Source organism: Neocloeon triangulifer, unplaced genomic scaffold (assembly GCF_031216515.1).
Source record: "Neocloeon triangulifer isolate White Clay Creek 2 clone unplaced genomic scaffold, ASM3121651v1 ptg000001l, whole genome shotgun sequence".
In the NCBI taxonomy this organism is placed as follows: domain Eukaryota; kingdom Metazoa; phylum Arthropoda; class Insecta; order Ephemeroptera; family Baetidae; genus Neocloeon; species Neocloeon triangulifer.
In genome coordinates, this window is record NW_026775544.1 from 2807506 (window position 1) to 2822082 (window position 14577).

At 34.6% G+C, this 14577-nt stretch overlaps 1 protein-coding gene across 2 annotated transcripts in view; it reads left to right on the forward strand.

The window, feature by feature from the left end:
• LOC132204429 (protein apterous-like) overlaps window positions 1-14321 on the forward strand; it is a 50172-nt gene extending 35851 nt beyond the window's left edge. For both annotated transcript variants that reach the window (XM_059633049.1, XM_059632967.1), the window contains exons 4-5: window positions 7384-7610; window positions 12327-14321. In XM_059633049.1, the coding sequence (XP_059489032.1) occupies window positions 7384-7610; window positions 12327-12545 (446 nt within the window). In that variant the 3' untranslated portion in view covers window positions 12546-14321. The remainder of the gene's footprint in view (window positions 1-7383; window positions 7611-12326) is intronic.
• Window positions 14322-14577: the final 256 nt, after the last annotated feature.

The following is a 14577-nucleotide window of genomic DNA, read 5'->3' on the forward strand; positions in this document are numbered from 1 at the left end:
CAACCTAAACACAAATTTTGTTACATACTATATTATATGCCAAAATATTTAAAAATCAAAATTGCTCGAAAAATCCATATTTTAATAACCGGAATTAATAAACTAATCGCAGACCAGCAAATTCAATTACTAAATTCATTTTTGGTATCTCAAGGAAAAAAAAATAATTCAAATAAAAAAAAAAAAGATTATTTCTGAGCCGCTGATTTTTTTTTAACTTCATTGATATTATATGATAAGTGTCGCTCATTTTTTTTTAAATAAATGTTTTTTTTTAAATTAAACAGTACCAATGAAAGCTTTTAATTGACTTATTCTTATGAATTTTTTTTCACAACTTGCAGCTGAATCTATCTGCGGAGAATAATACATAGAAAAGGGGCAAATTTTAAAGTAATTCTCATTTTCCAAATTCCGCCCCTATAAAAATAACACTTCTTAAATGTAAGAAGATTGAATTCTTATTCAATGGCCTTTCTCTACTTTTGTTGTAAAAAGTTTGTAAGAGGGTTGACGTATAAACTGGCCTTTTGGCATAATCTACGTAGATCTGTGCCTTTATTTTAAAATAAACAAGCGCACCTGTGCAGACCGTTGTGTTGTACTTTCAAAAGCACAATTTAATTAATGGCGCTTTCATAGCCGCGCGCGCTTTAATGCAAAAGTGTGAAAACGGAAAGAGGCGTGCGACACCCGTAAAGGTGCAGCGAATAATAATCCAGTGGAGAGAATTTTTTTGTTATGCCCAAGCAGCAGCAGAGAGCAAAGGGCGGCGGATGAAAAACCGTAGGTTGTGATCAAAGGGGTGTGTGTCGTCACGTAAAAGGTAATGAGCGGCGCAATTTTAATTGGGGCGTCGCGGCTAACTGATTGTGGGCACTCGGCCAAAGTGCCCAAAGAGCCTCTGAGCAGAGACACGCGAGAGGAGCAAACAGAGAGAAAGAGCAGCCAGTCTCTCTCGCGCGGCGACAAATTATGAAAGCATTTCCACCCCAGGCAGAGGCAATTGCTCAGAAATGTGTTGTACCAGAGTGTCGATCCCAATTATTCGGCCCGACCGCCTTTTGATCTTCCTCAAAACGGCTACTTTGTCTCATTCACTATGCGCGCGATGGACTTTTGGAACGTTTAGTGCGCAAATTGGCCGGAAAGGATGTTTAAATTTGTCTCGGCAAACGGTTGCCGTCGATTTGACATTCCTTTGGCATAGAAGTATATGCACGTGTTTATTTTTAATTTTAAGGATCATTATTTATTAATAAATTTTAAAGAGACAAAACAATTTTTTAAGAATTGTTGAATCAGAAACTGCTTTGCTTTTGAAAGAATTCATCAGCGCGTGTATAGATATTTTTCAAGCTGCAATGGAGGTCAGATCTCTAAAAATTTGCTTGTTTAATTCCTTTAAAATTGAAGTGATTTTAGTTTCATGTTTTCATATTTTATACCTTTAGCACAATTCGCCTTTTTTATCCTAATTTCTGCATTAAAACATATCTACAAAAATTATATTATAAGTATAAAAATTTAAAAACGATCCGCTCAAAATTATTGTACTGAGAAATGAACGATTGTGTACAACATCTTGCAATTGAACCTTTAAGCAGTTCTGACACATATATTCATAAATTATAAATTAAATCTCAATTGGATAAAATTAAATAAAAATTCAAATTCAGTTTTTTGAGTCGTGAAGTTTTTGAAAAAATAAGTTATTAAATTTTCTGAAGTAATGCAAATAATGCATTAAATTTTAAATTAAAATGTAAAAACTTTTTATAAAGACTTTATTTTATTGATAATTACTGACAACTTTTATAATTTATTTAACAGTGTCTCATTTATGATATTAATTTTTAATTTCTTGATATAATTGCAACAAATAATACTGATCTCCTTAAAAAGAAAAATGAAAGTTAAAAAACGATTTGAACTCATGAGTGCGTTTTGCCTTTTCATTGTGTTCTGATTTGAAATGCACGCAGTCAATTTCTTTTTGTATACAAAATGCGGCAATAAATATTCTGAATGAAATGTCGGAGGTCAGCAACTTGCCGAGCACAAATTTGCATGTGGAACTGAGATGGATGCATCGTGAGACAAATAAGGCGCCCTGCTTTGCTCATGAGGTCAGTCAGTCCTCCTTTTACGGCAACTTTCTTTCTCTCTCAGAGAGACTGGTATAAATTTATAAAAAAAAAATCCATCGCCTTGTCAAGAATTAAGCCGGTGATTATTTATATTCTTTCCCACACACGCGCATGACGTCTCAAAAAGAAAAAGGAAAAAAAATTAAAGAGACAAGTCTGGGAGATATAAATTTTTGTCGGAGATTTTCGCCGGCAATTTTTCAGTCGGATTTATTTGTTCGTTGTGTTTATTTTTCTGCTCTCCGGCTTGTCAATTAAATAAAATACGCCTCTGCAAGAGAAATAAGAAGTGCAGCCATAGCGAGAGAGAGAGAGACCACTCCTTTGGAAAATAAAACACGGGCCGCGTTTGAAGCTCTGAATATGACCCTTGTAAGATGTGCGCCAGCCAGAAGGGAAGGGTCACGTGTTTGCTCAGAAAGCATAGTGCTGCTGCTGCTGGACCGCCATCTTGCCAATTAAAATGTGTGCAGTTCCATAAGCTGACACTTATACGTTGGTATATATTATACGCACGAGCGCCGCCGGCAGCAGGAAATCCGATGAGCGAAAATAAGTCTTTGATTCCCCCTTTTTTCATCCCCTTCTGCAAAATTCTTACTCCGCCGCCGCCGCCGACGCGTCTCTTTCCTGATGTGCAGCTGGGGTGAGCTTGACACTTATTTGCACAGACTTTTCTTCTACCCACGCTTCAAATGAGCTCTCCGAAGTTAAAAATTACAAAAAATAAAAAATAAATAAATAGATTAAATAAAAAATATATGATTTTATTGTAGTGAATATGGGCTCACTGTTGCCCTATTTGGCACATTATCTTCACTTTTGGCTATCTCCAGAAGAACAAAAATTAGCTAGTAATCAACAGATAGAAAAATGAAATCTTGCAACTGCAATTTCCCCCCTACAAAACTGATATTAAAAAAACAATTTAGCAAAATATTCAGAAAATTACATTATAGAGCAAACATATGAGATTCTATATAGCATAGCTTATGGTTACCCTGGGACGAGTACTAAAAAGAATATCCCCCAGAAATTAAAAAATAAAATAATAAAATAATAAACAATCCATGAAATTGTCTGGTTGGACTGGAAAGTTCTTCATATTAATTTTTGTTTAAATTTAAGAACATCAATAGTTTCAAGATGATTAAATTTTGTTGAAGCTTCATTTGCACAGCATTATTTGAAACAAAACATTGTGCAGAAAAGATAATTACTTTTCCTCATCAACCCACACTGCGCGAAACAGACGAGAAATATTAATCGCAGATCTGTTTCACCAGCCCAAAATGCTTTCGCACAAAGCAAAAAATAATTATCGAGTCACCTGCTTTGGTGTTTGCCTTTCGACGAATGTTCCACTGACGGAGTTGCAAATCAAAATAATGATGGTGTGCTCTGATAATACTCGGGCATGATGATGGATTAGCCATCGAGGCGTAATCTGTTTGATGTCGCGCGCCGCGCGTTTGACCCTCTCCCTGCCTGCGAAAATCTCTCTCTTTCCCGCTGCCGCATATTCCAACGCAGAGGCAAAATAATTCACGCGGGCTGCTCGACAGCCAGTCAAATGGGGAAATGTCAACTTTGTTATTTGCTGATGTCAAGTGACGTGAAATGCTGCGCGAGGGGACGGTCCTGCCCGTGCATAATCGCGGCCGACGCTAATAAAGTGGTGCCGCACGCACAATTTGATACGCCGCTAACTCAAATCACTTTCCTTTCCTCGCGGGACTTGTACGTTATGCCGAGAAGCATATGTGCATTGCAACTGAAAGGGATTATTTTCTTGTATAAAAAGCTTTGCCGGTGGCGATTCACAGAAGAGAGAAGGGCTGCTTTGTCGGCAGAGGGATGGGCCAAATTGCTTTGGAAAACCCTCATAGTTAGAAAAATAAAGTTGAAAAGTAGTTATAAAACAATTATTAGGAAACAAAAAACTATTTTTTTTCTCTAATTGATTATTTGGAAAGTATTTTTTTTTAGTTTTCCTTTCCTGTTGGCTGCTATATATTATGTCAAATATTTGATTGCGCAGAATTAAAGAGGAAAGTTTAAACTACCAAATTAAAATGAAACTTTATTTTAAATGAATAGGCCAAATGATCAAAAAAATCTAATCACATTAAATCATTTATTACACAAAAGAAAATAAATCCCATGAATTATTCTGCATAGTCATTCAGTAGTTAAAATATTCCTAAAAAAATACTCGCTCCTCCTCCTTACGAATGATTTTACTGTTAGAATCACAAATTATTATTTTATATATATTTTTATATATACTATTAATATTTTGATCAATTATTTAATCCCTTTCTCCAATATTTACACTCTGGAAAGAGAAAACAATATTATTTTTTCCCCAAATTGTTGATTTTGTGCGTGTGTGTTTCTGTGCTAATTAGTGTTTTCGCACAGTTCAGAAAATCCATTTAAAAATCTCTCAATTTTTTTTGGTCTCCACTAATATTTTTCCATTTATTACGTTTTTTGGGTGAAACAAACAGGTGAGGTTGTGGGAGGGCTGCGCTATTCGTCCTTCTCTGGGGTTTGACCTCCTATACCACCAGGGAGTTAATATAACCATAAAAACGTGTATACGCTTGGCACGCACCCTTCAGGCGCCGACACTTCTTCTTGTGCAGCGAAGGTGATCAACCTTTTGTGTGCCGGCTGGGCAATTCGAACCATGAGCAATAAAACAACACTGTTGCGGTATTGGGGGGTTGAGGCAGTAAAAAAAATTGTGTTTCTGAAGCCCTTTCTGGGAAACGACGAGTTTTTGTCCAACACTTTAAAATTATACCTCTACATGTTTGTTTGTTTATTTGCCCATATTTTTATTTACAATTATGTAAAAAAAAAACACAATTAATTTTTGGAAGGGAAAAATTGAACTGTTTTTCAAAACGGCAGTAACGCGGCACCACAATTTACAATAATAAATTAAAAGTTTAAAATAAAATATTAAATCCTCACAACCTGTTCAAAACTGTATTTTTACAAGCAGGGATTTTATTTATGTTTTAACCTTTGATTTTATCTCTTCATGCAGGTATAATCAATTTTCAAAGCAACAGTTATAGGGTAAATCAATAAATGTTCAAGAATTCTCGCTGCAGACTGTTAAATAAATATTAATTTTTCCACTCGAATTGCAATTTTATACTCTCTACGAGACATAATTTTGTTATACTCGACTGGATGTATTTATTCCAACCATACGTGCATTAAATTTTTCGAGTTTATTGCTCCTCGGCGGCGCTAATTACTCGCGGTGCGGTTTGAATAATGCTGCCGTCTGAGTGCAAAAGGTGCTTTACTCTCACTGCACACGTACCGGAATAATTTATATTTGAAAATTTATTATATTATTTCCTGCGTCCGCCTCTCTTATGGAAATAAATTATCGCTCTCGTAACGCTCGTTGATTTCTCATTGTGCTGTTATTGATCGATTATTAAGTACAAATTTGTTATTAAGAGAATCGTCGTCGGTTTCTTAATGTTGAGTGCTGCCAAGCATTAACCGACTCGAGACTTAACCGCAACGCTATTAAGTCAAGAGTGTGGTGTGTTATTATTTCTTGAGACTGAATTGAGTCGCGCTTGAAATGCACCAGCCGATCGTCACAGTTTCGTTGTTTACACAAATGCTCAACTTCATACGTGCTTGAATTCAAGGATTTTGCTTTTTTCCCCATCGCGTAACCAACAGATGGAAAGACATACACATTTGTGCTAAACGTTTTGTCTCAATTAAAAATGAATTAAGATTCTTTTCCAGTTTAGAAACGAACTGATTGTTGCGTCGTTAAGCATTATCTTAATTCGCCAAGCAATTAAGCTGAATTTTATTACAATAGATTATTTCTTGCAAAAAAAAAAAAACGTTTATTAAGTTTACATTAATAAAATCCTTATATTTTTATATTTAACTATTTATTCTTTTATACATTTTTAAAAATTAATCTTTATTTTATTTAAAAAAATTAGCGTTTTGCTAAAATTTAAGAAAAACCTTTTATTTTTCAGTGCCCCTTTAGCAGTGCTGAAACTATTTATTGATGATATTGATATTCTTTAAAATTATATATTTATTTATTATGTGAAGGCGGAAGGACTTATTGCGTAACAAATATATGTATTAATCGATTTAGTCTACATCTTCTTTTGTGCCATTAGTTTCCTACATTACGTACATTAAAAAAATGTAATCAATTCAATTCACATTTTATTTAAATTTCATGTAAAATTTGAAGGATGAGGATAAATGCCCTTAAGATTTATTTGAGCGTATAAAATATATAAATTTTTTTAACCCAATTTAACTTCATATGCACGGGTTTTGAAATTGATTGTGAAAAATTCAAATGAACTTTGCAATTTTAAAGAGCATTAAATAATCTCTCACATGCATAGCGTCAGTCTTGGAGAGAGCAGAGAGTAAATAACTCTCGCGCAGCATGTGCATTGTGTGTATCAGAGCAGCATTGAATTGAACCAGTTTGAGTGCGGCGAGGCCATTATTTAGAATTGCCGAGCTGTTGAATGCACTGCCTATTTTGTAATCGGCAGCCTGATTAATTGATTATTCAATTCAACATGCACGTATATACGTTTAAAATATACTCTGCGTCCTATTTTATTCGAGAGAGTGCATATTATATGTCTCTTGGTTCGATATAAATTTATTTTGAATAATATATAATATTCCACAACTCAAGTGAACGTGGGCATGCAGTTTGGGCCGTGCGGTGACGATTTTTGGCATGAGATGAGACGGCGGATAATTAAATATAAATTTCACGCTCCTTTGAAGGTGGACGCGAGACGCTTAAATTATGGCGACCGCCACGATTTATGCTCGCATCAGAATGAATGGCCCTCGCCAGCATAACACAAACACGGCTAAAAGTCACAAGAGACGCTTTGCTTTAATTGCTCCGCGCGCAACATTTAATTTATATTAAAAGGGTGGTTGGTTAGAACGAAACTTAGAACTTCGTCTGAATGGAACTTTTGAAATTTTCCAACAGTTTAAAAAAAGGGACTAAAAAGTTTAAATGTTTTGTATATTTACCTAATCAATGGGTTTTTGAAAAAAATTACATCAAAATTGATTAAAACTACAAAATAAGAACTTCAATAATTATTTCTTTTTATTTGTATTAAAAATTGGAAAAATATATCTGAAAAATTAAAATTTTCCTTTGCCTCTGTTGCAGATCTCAACTCAGACTCATACCTGGACGTGGCCACGCCCTTCGGACGATCTGGCTCCAGTCCGGGCGGACTGTCCAGCAGCCAGTCCAGGACCAAGAGGATGAGAACCTCTTTCAAGCACCACCAGCTGCGGACCATGAAGTCGTACTTCGCCATCAACCACAACCCCGACGCCAAAGATCTGAAGCAGCTCTCTCAAAAAACGGGTCTTCCAAAAAGAGTTCTGCAGGTAAGAAAAAAAATATTCCCAGAAAAACTCGCAATTAATAGGCCTTGGCTGTTTTTCTATGAATTTCTGTGACAATCTCTTATTTCTGAGAGTTAAATTGCCCACTTTTTGTTTCTCTTTACAAAGAGAGGCCAACCGCATTTGATGCATTTCAAGCAGCAGCCATTTGAATTTTTAATGCGCAACCATAAATTATCTGCTCATTGAAAATAACAATAAAATTTATTTAATATACAATCGTCGATTCACAATGCGTTATGCAAGTCTCGCTCTCATGGATTATTATAATGCGCCTGCTGCGGCATTTTCTATTTTAGGAGTTGGTCTTTCTTTTTCTTTTCGTTTTTTTTCTCGGTTTAAACTCTCTCTGGCTCGCTCACCGTGTGGTTTCATATCCAACGTTAAAATACCACCACACTACTATATATTATGCATGTGCAGCCGCGCTCTTGTTTTTTACGAGGAGATGTAAAAGGAATAGATAATCTCGCCGCGCCAGAGCACACGGGTGGTCCTCTTTTATATTAAACTGCCTCGCCGCGACTCTCTCTGCTTTTTCTAGCAGCTCTACACTTTCTGCCAAGCTTTAACAAAAATCTCACAATATTTTAGGAAAATATTTAATTTCAAAACCATTTCGTCTCATAAATTAAAAAAAAAAAATGTTAACAGTTTGTATTTGAATAAAACTAAACTGCGTTTTTAGACTTTATAGACAACAGAAATTTTGCTTATATTCTTGTGAGAAAATATAGATTTGAGACTGTAGAAATGAATATTTACTTTGAATTGTTCATATTTTAAATTTGAACAAAAATATTAAATTTAAAATCTTTTTGATTATTTTAAGATAAAATAAAATATTCAGCTCCATTATGAGACCAATAAGTATCCTATACAGTAAATTAAAATTTTGATGAACTCCCTTATAAAGTAATTATTATTTTAATTCTCAGTGATAATGAAATTGTGGAACTTCTTTGACTTGTCTGCGTCATTTTTTTTAGAATCGACTTAAGGTGTTATTGCAAACGAGCTATGTTAATTTGGCAATTACCGTGGCCTTTATCATAAAATGAAATAGTAATTTACTATAGACCGACCAAATACCCTATAATAAGCTCACGGGTGCCATAAGCAAAAAAGTAATTTCTTTGTGTTAATGGCTCAAGATTTAAAAAATTTATAAAAAGTTTAAAGCTTTATTGAATAATCAATTCTAAGTTCTAATAATTTGGGCTATTTAAACCATATCAATTATGATTTTTGTAATAGAACGTAAATATTGCAAAAACATAATAAAAACATGCGTCTATGTTAAAATCTGATTCAAAATATATAGATTTGAGATATTCTTTTCCACTTTTTTCCAAGAAGGATTATTTCAGATATTGAGAAAATTTGAAAATATGAAGTTAATATGCACCTTTGTTATGTGATATAAATATGAATTAAGAGTTGGCATTTTTCCCCCTTTTTAATTGTTAAGTTCCCTAAAAGAGCGTTCAATACAACAATGTTATATATTATTTTAGATGAAAATACAATTTGATTCTTAGTTGTGACTTTATCTGCCAATTTTGCGTCGATGTTTCATTGTCAGTTGGAAACTCATAGAGCTGCAGTATGTCAAGTATATACAAAGCGAGCAATGAGAATGGATTGAATTGATTTTCTCACCCTCCGCAAATTAGAACGCTATGTGAACAATATGCTGCGCCGCGAGAGAGACACATGCAAGGCATCTCGCGCGGATAATTAAACGGCTCCTCCTCTCGCGAGACACTTTCTATCATGTGGAAATGTGAACAAGAAAGAGAGATGCTGACGAATTGTTTTTGCCGTTTTTTCGCGAACGGTGTAAAAATATACTGCCCTGCTTTCGTCCCAGTGCTTCGGCAGAGACGCGATCTCTCTTTGTCTTGGTGGGACATTGTTTCCGAATGTCCCCTCGGCACTGATTCTTTCAGCACTCTTTAAATTTTAGGTGTTGCTCTTTTTCAAACTAGCCCGATTTGTAAGAGACTAAAACAAAATGTGTTGTGTTCACAAGGATAGCTCAGGAAATCGCATTTTGGATGTTAATGTGCAAAAATCCTTAAAAAATCAGTTCAATTCATCAGCAACATTTTTCTTCAATTTAGTTTTCTTTTATCCTTTTCCCACCTTTTCCTATCATTGACGTTTTAACTATTTGTATAAAAATGTGAAAAATAGGTAAATTAATAATTTCAGAAATTTTGGTAAAAAGCGTTCTCACACCCTTGTTTATTGTTTAATTGATTTAAAAAATTTTGGTATTTCTTTCAACATGAATTACATAAAATTATTTATTGCTTTTAAACTTGTTTAAATAAATTTTATTCTCACATGCTACGGAAATTTCGACGAAACTAAATTTCGGAACAATTATTCTGTAATTGATTTTAATAAAGATTCTTTCCCGTCGCATTCACTGCTCTAAAACAACCTTGCCTCAGTCTTGTTTGAATTGCGTCACGCGCCATTATACACACAAAACGCAAAAATGCTAAATTGACCATCGCGCCCAGAAAGACAAATTCCTAGATGTTTCTAATGCCAAATAAATTAGGCAAAAGCCACTACTTTTAGAAAAGGCCTCGACTATTATTTATTCTATTTCGCAACTTGACGATAAAAGGTCGCGAAGCAATTTTGCTCCGGCGGCGAAACACATTCTACGAGGAAAACGTGAATTAAAAAACTTCCAGCTGCCGCCGCTGAATTTTATTTTTGTGTTCTTTGAACCGCGCGCGCGAGTGGGTAGAGACAAAAAATAAAGTAAGAAAAAAAAACGCCCGGCATTTCTAACGTGCCATAAAAATTTTTGAGCCCGTATGCTGTTCAATGGGGAATATAACAATTATGTCGGATGGGTTCCAAGTAAGGTCGAGACTCAAATTCGAGGAGGAAAGTGGGGCAAATGGGCGGGACGTGACTGGGGCGCCGAGTGGTTCGGGGTTGGCGGACGCTGGGGCCGCGCCGGCCGTCCAGCTTAGTAAACAAAAAGTCGAGCTCCAATTTGATTGCTGCTCCAAGATAAATATTTATAAAAGCTCTCTCTACACATACACACTTATTGAGTTAAACAAAATAATTTTGAAGGAAGGAGATTTTAAAATTTTAACCAAATATTTCCTAGTTTTCCTCTATAGTGACCTTTTCCACAGTCATGTTTTTATTTAACCTCTTTATTATTACGATTATTTTATTAATTAATATCAAATTATTGTTTATTGGTGTAGAAGACTCACCAAATGAAGATCTTTTCAGATCAGTAATTATTCTATCACATTTATGGTGAGGTGTACCTATTTTTTATTTTTAAATTAAAAAAATGGTTTCATTATTTAAAAACAACAACAATAATATTCATTTAAAATATTATATTTAAATATTAACATTAAAAGAATAATCTGAATATTATGTAAATTTAAAATGAAAAGCTAATTTTAATGTCTAAATTTTACATTGTTGAAAAGAAGTATTTTTATGCAAAATTCTTTTAGTTTATTTGCGACGGCCATTGTTTCTTATCTGAATGATATAATTCATCTTTTTCTCTGTAGTGATTCTAACTGGCTGACATTTGGAAAATATTTCATACTTGTACACAATGCCGCATTGTTATTCAAATTAAAAGACCGGTGGTATAACATGACTGGCCAGCTCTCTTTCTCTCCTTCTCTGCTCGACTGCTGCATTATTTATATCCAAGTATATATGAATATAAAAAAAAAACGTAAAAATAAAATGGCCCTAGGACCTCGCTCGGCGATTCTGCCGGATAAATTTATGTACGCCGGTCTATTGGATTATTTGATGCGGCGCGCCGAACAATGGGCCATAATGCCTGTGCGCGCTCACGGACACAACAGCACTTTTTCCCATTTGTTTATCTCTCGAGTGAGAGAGAAAAAGAAGAGAGGGGGATGTGCTGGTGCTCTTCACATAACCAATAACCTTTAAGCCGACCGTGCAGGTGACACGGAACCATCTTGTCCCTCTCATGAATAATTCAAAGCCAAACTACTGTGATCTCAAAGATTTATCGGCCAAACTACTTGGACCACAGGGAAGAACAATTCGGACGGTGTGCCCTTGAACCGAATAAAGTTCTCTTTGTACAAATATATATAGACAAACCTAGTTGGAGAACAGATTAACTCAAAACTTTCTTTTGTATTTTTTTTAATTGATTAAAAAAAATTGACGCAATTTAAGAAGTATCAATGCTATATAAAAAATAATTAGTAATTTTATATCATCCGGATTTGCTAGGAAAATAGGAATACAAAATTGATCTGAAATAGTAACAAGCAAAATTGTGTCATTTTTTACGAACAAAAAAAGCACATTGTTTGTTATCAAACCGACAAATCAATTATATAAAGTAAACTGGAATAAATATGGAATAAATAATTATGGTGTTCAGTTCAAATATTACAGTTTGGCTATTTTATGTGCAAATAAAGACAGATTTTTGATAAAAAAAAGGCAATATTGATTGAAAGTATAGAAAGTTGAAAAAGCATATTGAAGTTTTTGAAAAATATTTAAATTTAAACAACATGAAAAAGTTATTAATGTGAACTTAATTCTATCTACATATTGCTACAAATGTGCACCAAATATTTCTTGTTTTAAAAAAAATCACTCTGTATTTTGACCCTTTTTGTGATTTTCTGTTTTCAGGTGTGGTTCCAAAACGCGCGGGCCAAGTGGCGGCGAATGATGATCAAACAGGAGGGAAAAATCCCGTCGGACAAGCAGGGTCTTGACTCACCTTGCGGCGGCGACCTGCAGCAATCGCACCTGGGGCACCCCCACTCGGACTACCTGCACATGCAGGGCGACCCTTCGTGCAGTCCCCAGTACATGATGGGCAGCCCCTCCTCCCTGGACTGCGTGTGACAGCGGCTCAGTCCGGGCATGAGCATCGAGTACAATTAAAACCGCGCTTAAGCGAGATTAATTACACACAGAGTGCATCACGGACAGCGCCGGACGGACTGACAGGTATATCGGACGGATAATGTGAATAGTTGAGTGGCTGGATTATTTACTCTAATTTATTGGCGGCACCCGCGCTCACGGATGGTTCGCGGAATTAAAATTCTGTTTGTCGCGTCGCGGACCGCCGAGGTCCGCGCGAGTTAATTTATTGTTATTACACGTACATACCTACAGGAGGCGGGGTAGAGAGGTGCGAAGAGCGCTCACTTGGACACCTGACAAAACTCTCATGGCAAAAAAAAATGACCCAGATGGTGAGAAAAGCTCTAGAGTTAAATTTTTTGAATTTTTCTCTTCTTTTAGCCAGATTGGAAGAGTTTCTCATTAATCTATTAAATATATTTTATTTTTTTTTATTGTTAAAATCAAAATTAGATGAAAAAGTGACCAATACCTTTTTTTCAAATTATCATTCAGTTAAATTTCTTACCGCATTATTGAATTTTTAAACAATTCTGATCCAGACCAATCAGAGCCAACTAATGCCATATTCTCCCACCACAATCCAGTGTTGCCAACACAATCAAATTTGTTAAAAATATTAATTGAACTAAATTTTTAATTTTCTGCTCAATATTTGTCAAAAATTCTAAACAAATTGAAAATATTTTTGTTTCAACAGGCTAAGGTTTAATTAATATTAATCAGATTAAAATTTTAATGTTGCTTCTCTCACCGCTATCCAGCCTTGCCAACTTCTAAAGGTTTTTCCTGAATTTGGTACTTCTCATTTTTTTTATTTTTTATTAACGGAATTAAATCCCAATTCAATTAAATCTTCCAAGTGCAGTTCAGACCTCTCTTCTGTCGTTTTCCTTCACGTGCCGCAGCATCAGAGTTATTTACTATGTAAATCGGTTGGCGCTTTGTTTGTGTATGTGAAAATGTAAAATGCGCGCGGCAGTGTTGTTTTATACTTAAACATACGTCTATATACGTAAACGTGCATTATTCAAATGCGAGAGACGAGCGCGTGCATGAGAGTCCCTTTCAAATGAGCAAGAAGTGCGGCTGCTGAAAATATATTATACAAGAGAAGAAGAAGAAGTGCAATGGACACTTACAACCGCGCTACACGTTACTCCTCTCACACACAATGATATTTACAAAACCGCGAGTGCATATCTATAAATCCATGTGGGTATAAATAAAAATACATAAAAATTATTAATGGACGTGAAATTCAAATCTCCTTTATGCAAATTGCATGTCGTAATGAATCGTAGTTATAAAATTGTAATGATAAAATGACAAACATGCTCATTCTTTTTGATTTTTTTTTTAAATACATTTCTTTTTCATTCACATAACAGACACATGTGCAACTTTTATTCTTCCTCTGTTTTCCTCTTCGCAACCACAGCACACCAGCTTATAAGATATTGTATATTAATGCTTAAGGAATTGTATAAGATGATTTCTCAAAAGCTGAAGAGAATAAGATATGGACACATCACACCGTTGTATTTATTTCTATAGTTATGTATGTATGACTAACTCTCGTGTAAAAAAGCAAAAAACGTTCACCATCAAAAAACTTTTATTATGAAAGTAAATAAACTCTCTCATGACTATCCACATGTTATTATTTGTGACATTTGTGCATATTTTCAAATTATATACAGACCTTATTTACATTAAATATATCATTTTATACAAAATGGTAAAATTAAACAAAAAATGCCTCACTTGTTTTAATAAATCTTATAAAACCCTTTCCAATTCTAAAGGATATTTATTGAGTGATAAGCAACAGTGGGAAAAATGGGTGTTCTTTTTCAAACTATTTTTCAGAAAAGAACCAATGTACACCAAGATTTCGGTTAAAATTTAGAATTCAACCAAAAATCAAAAATTGATGGAAAACATTATTAACTTTTTAATTATTTAGTAAAACTATGTATGCAAGTTAAATTTCATTTTGTGATTT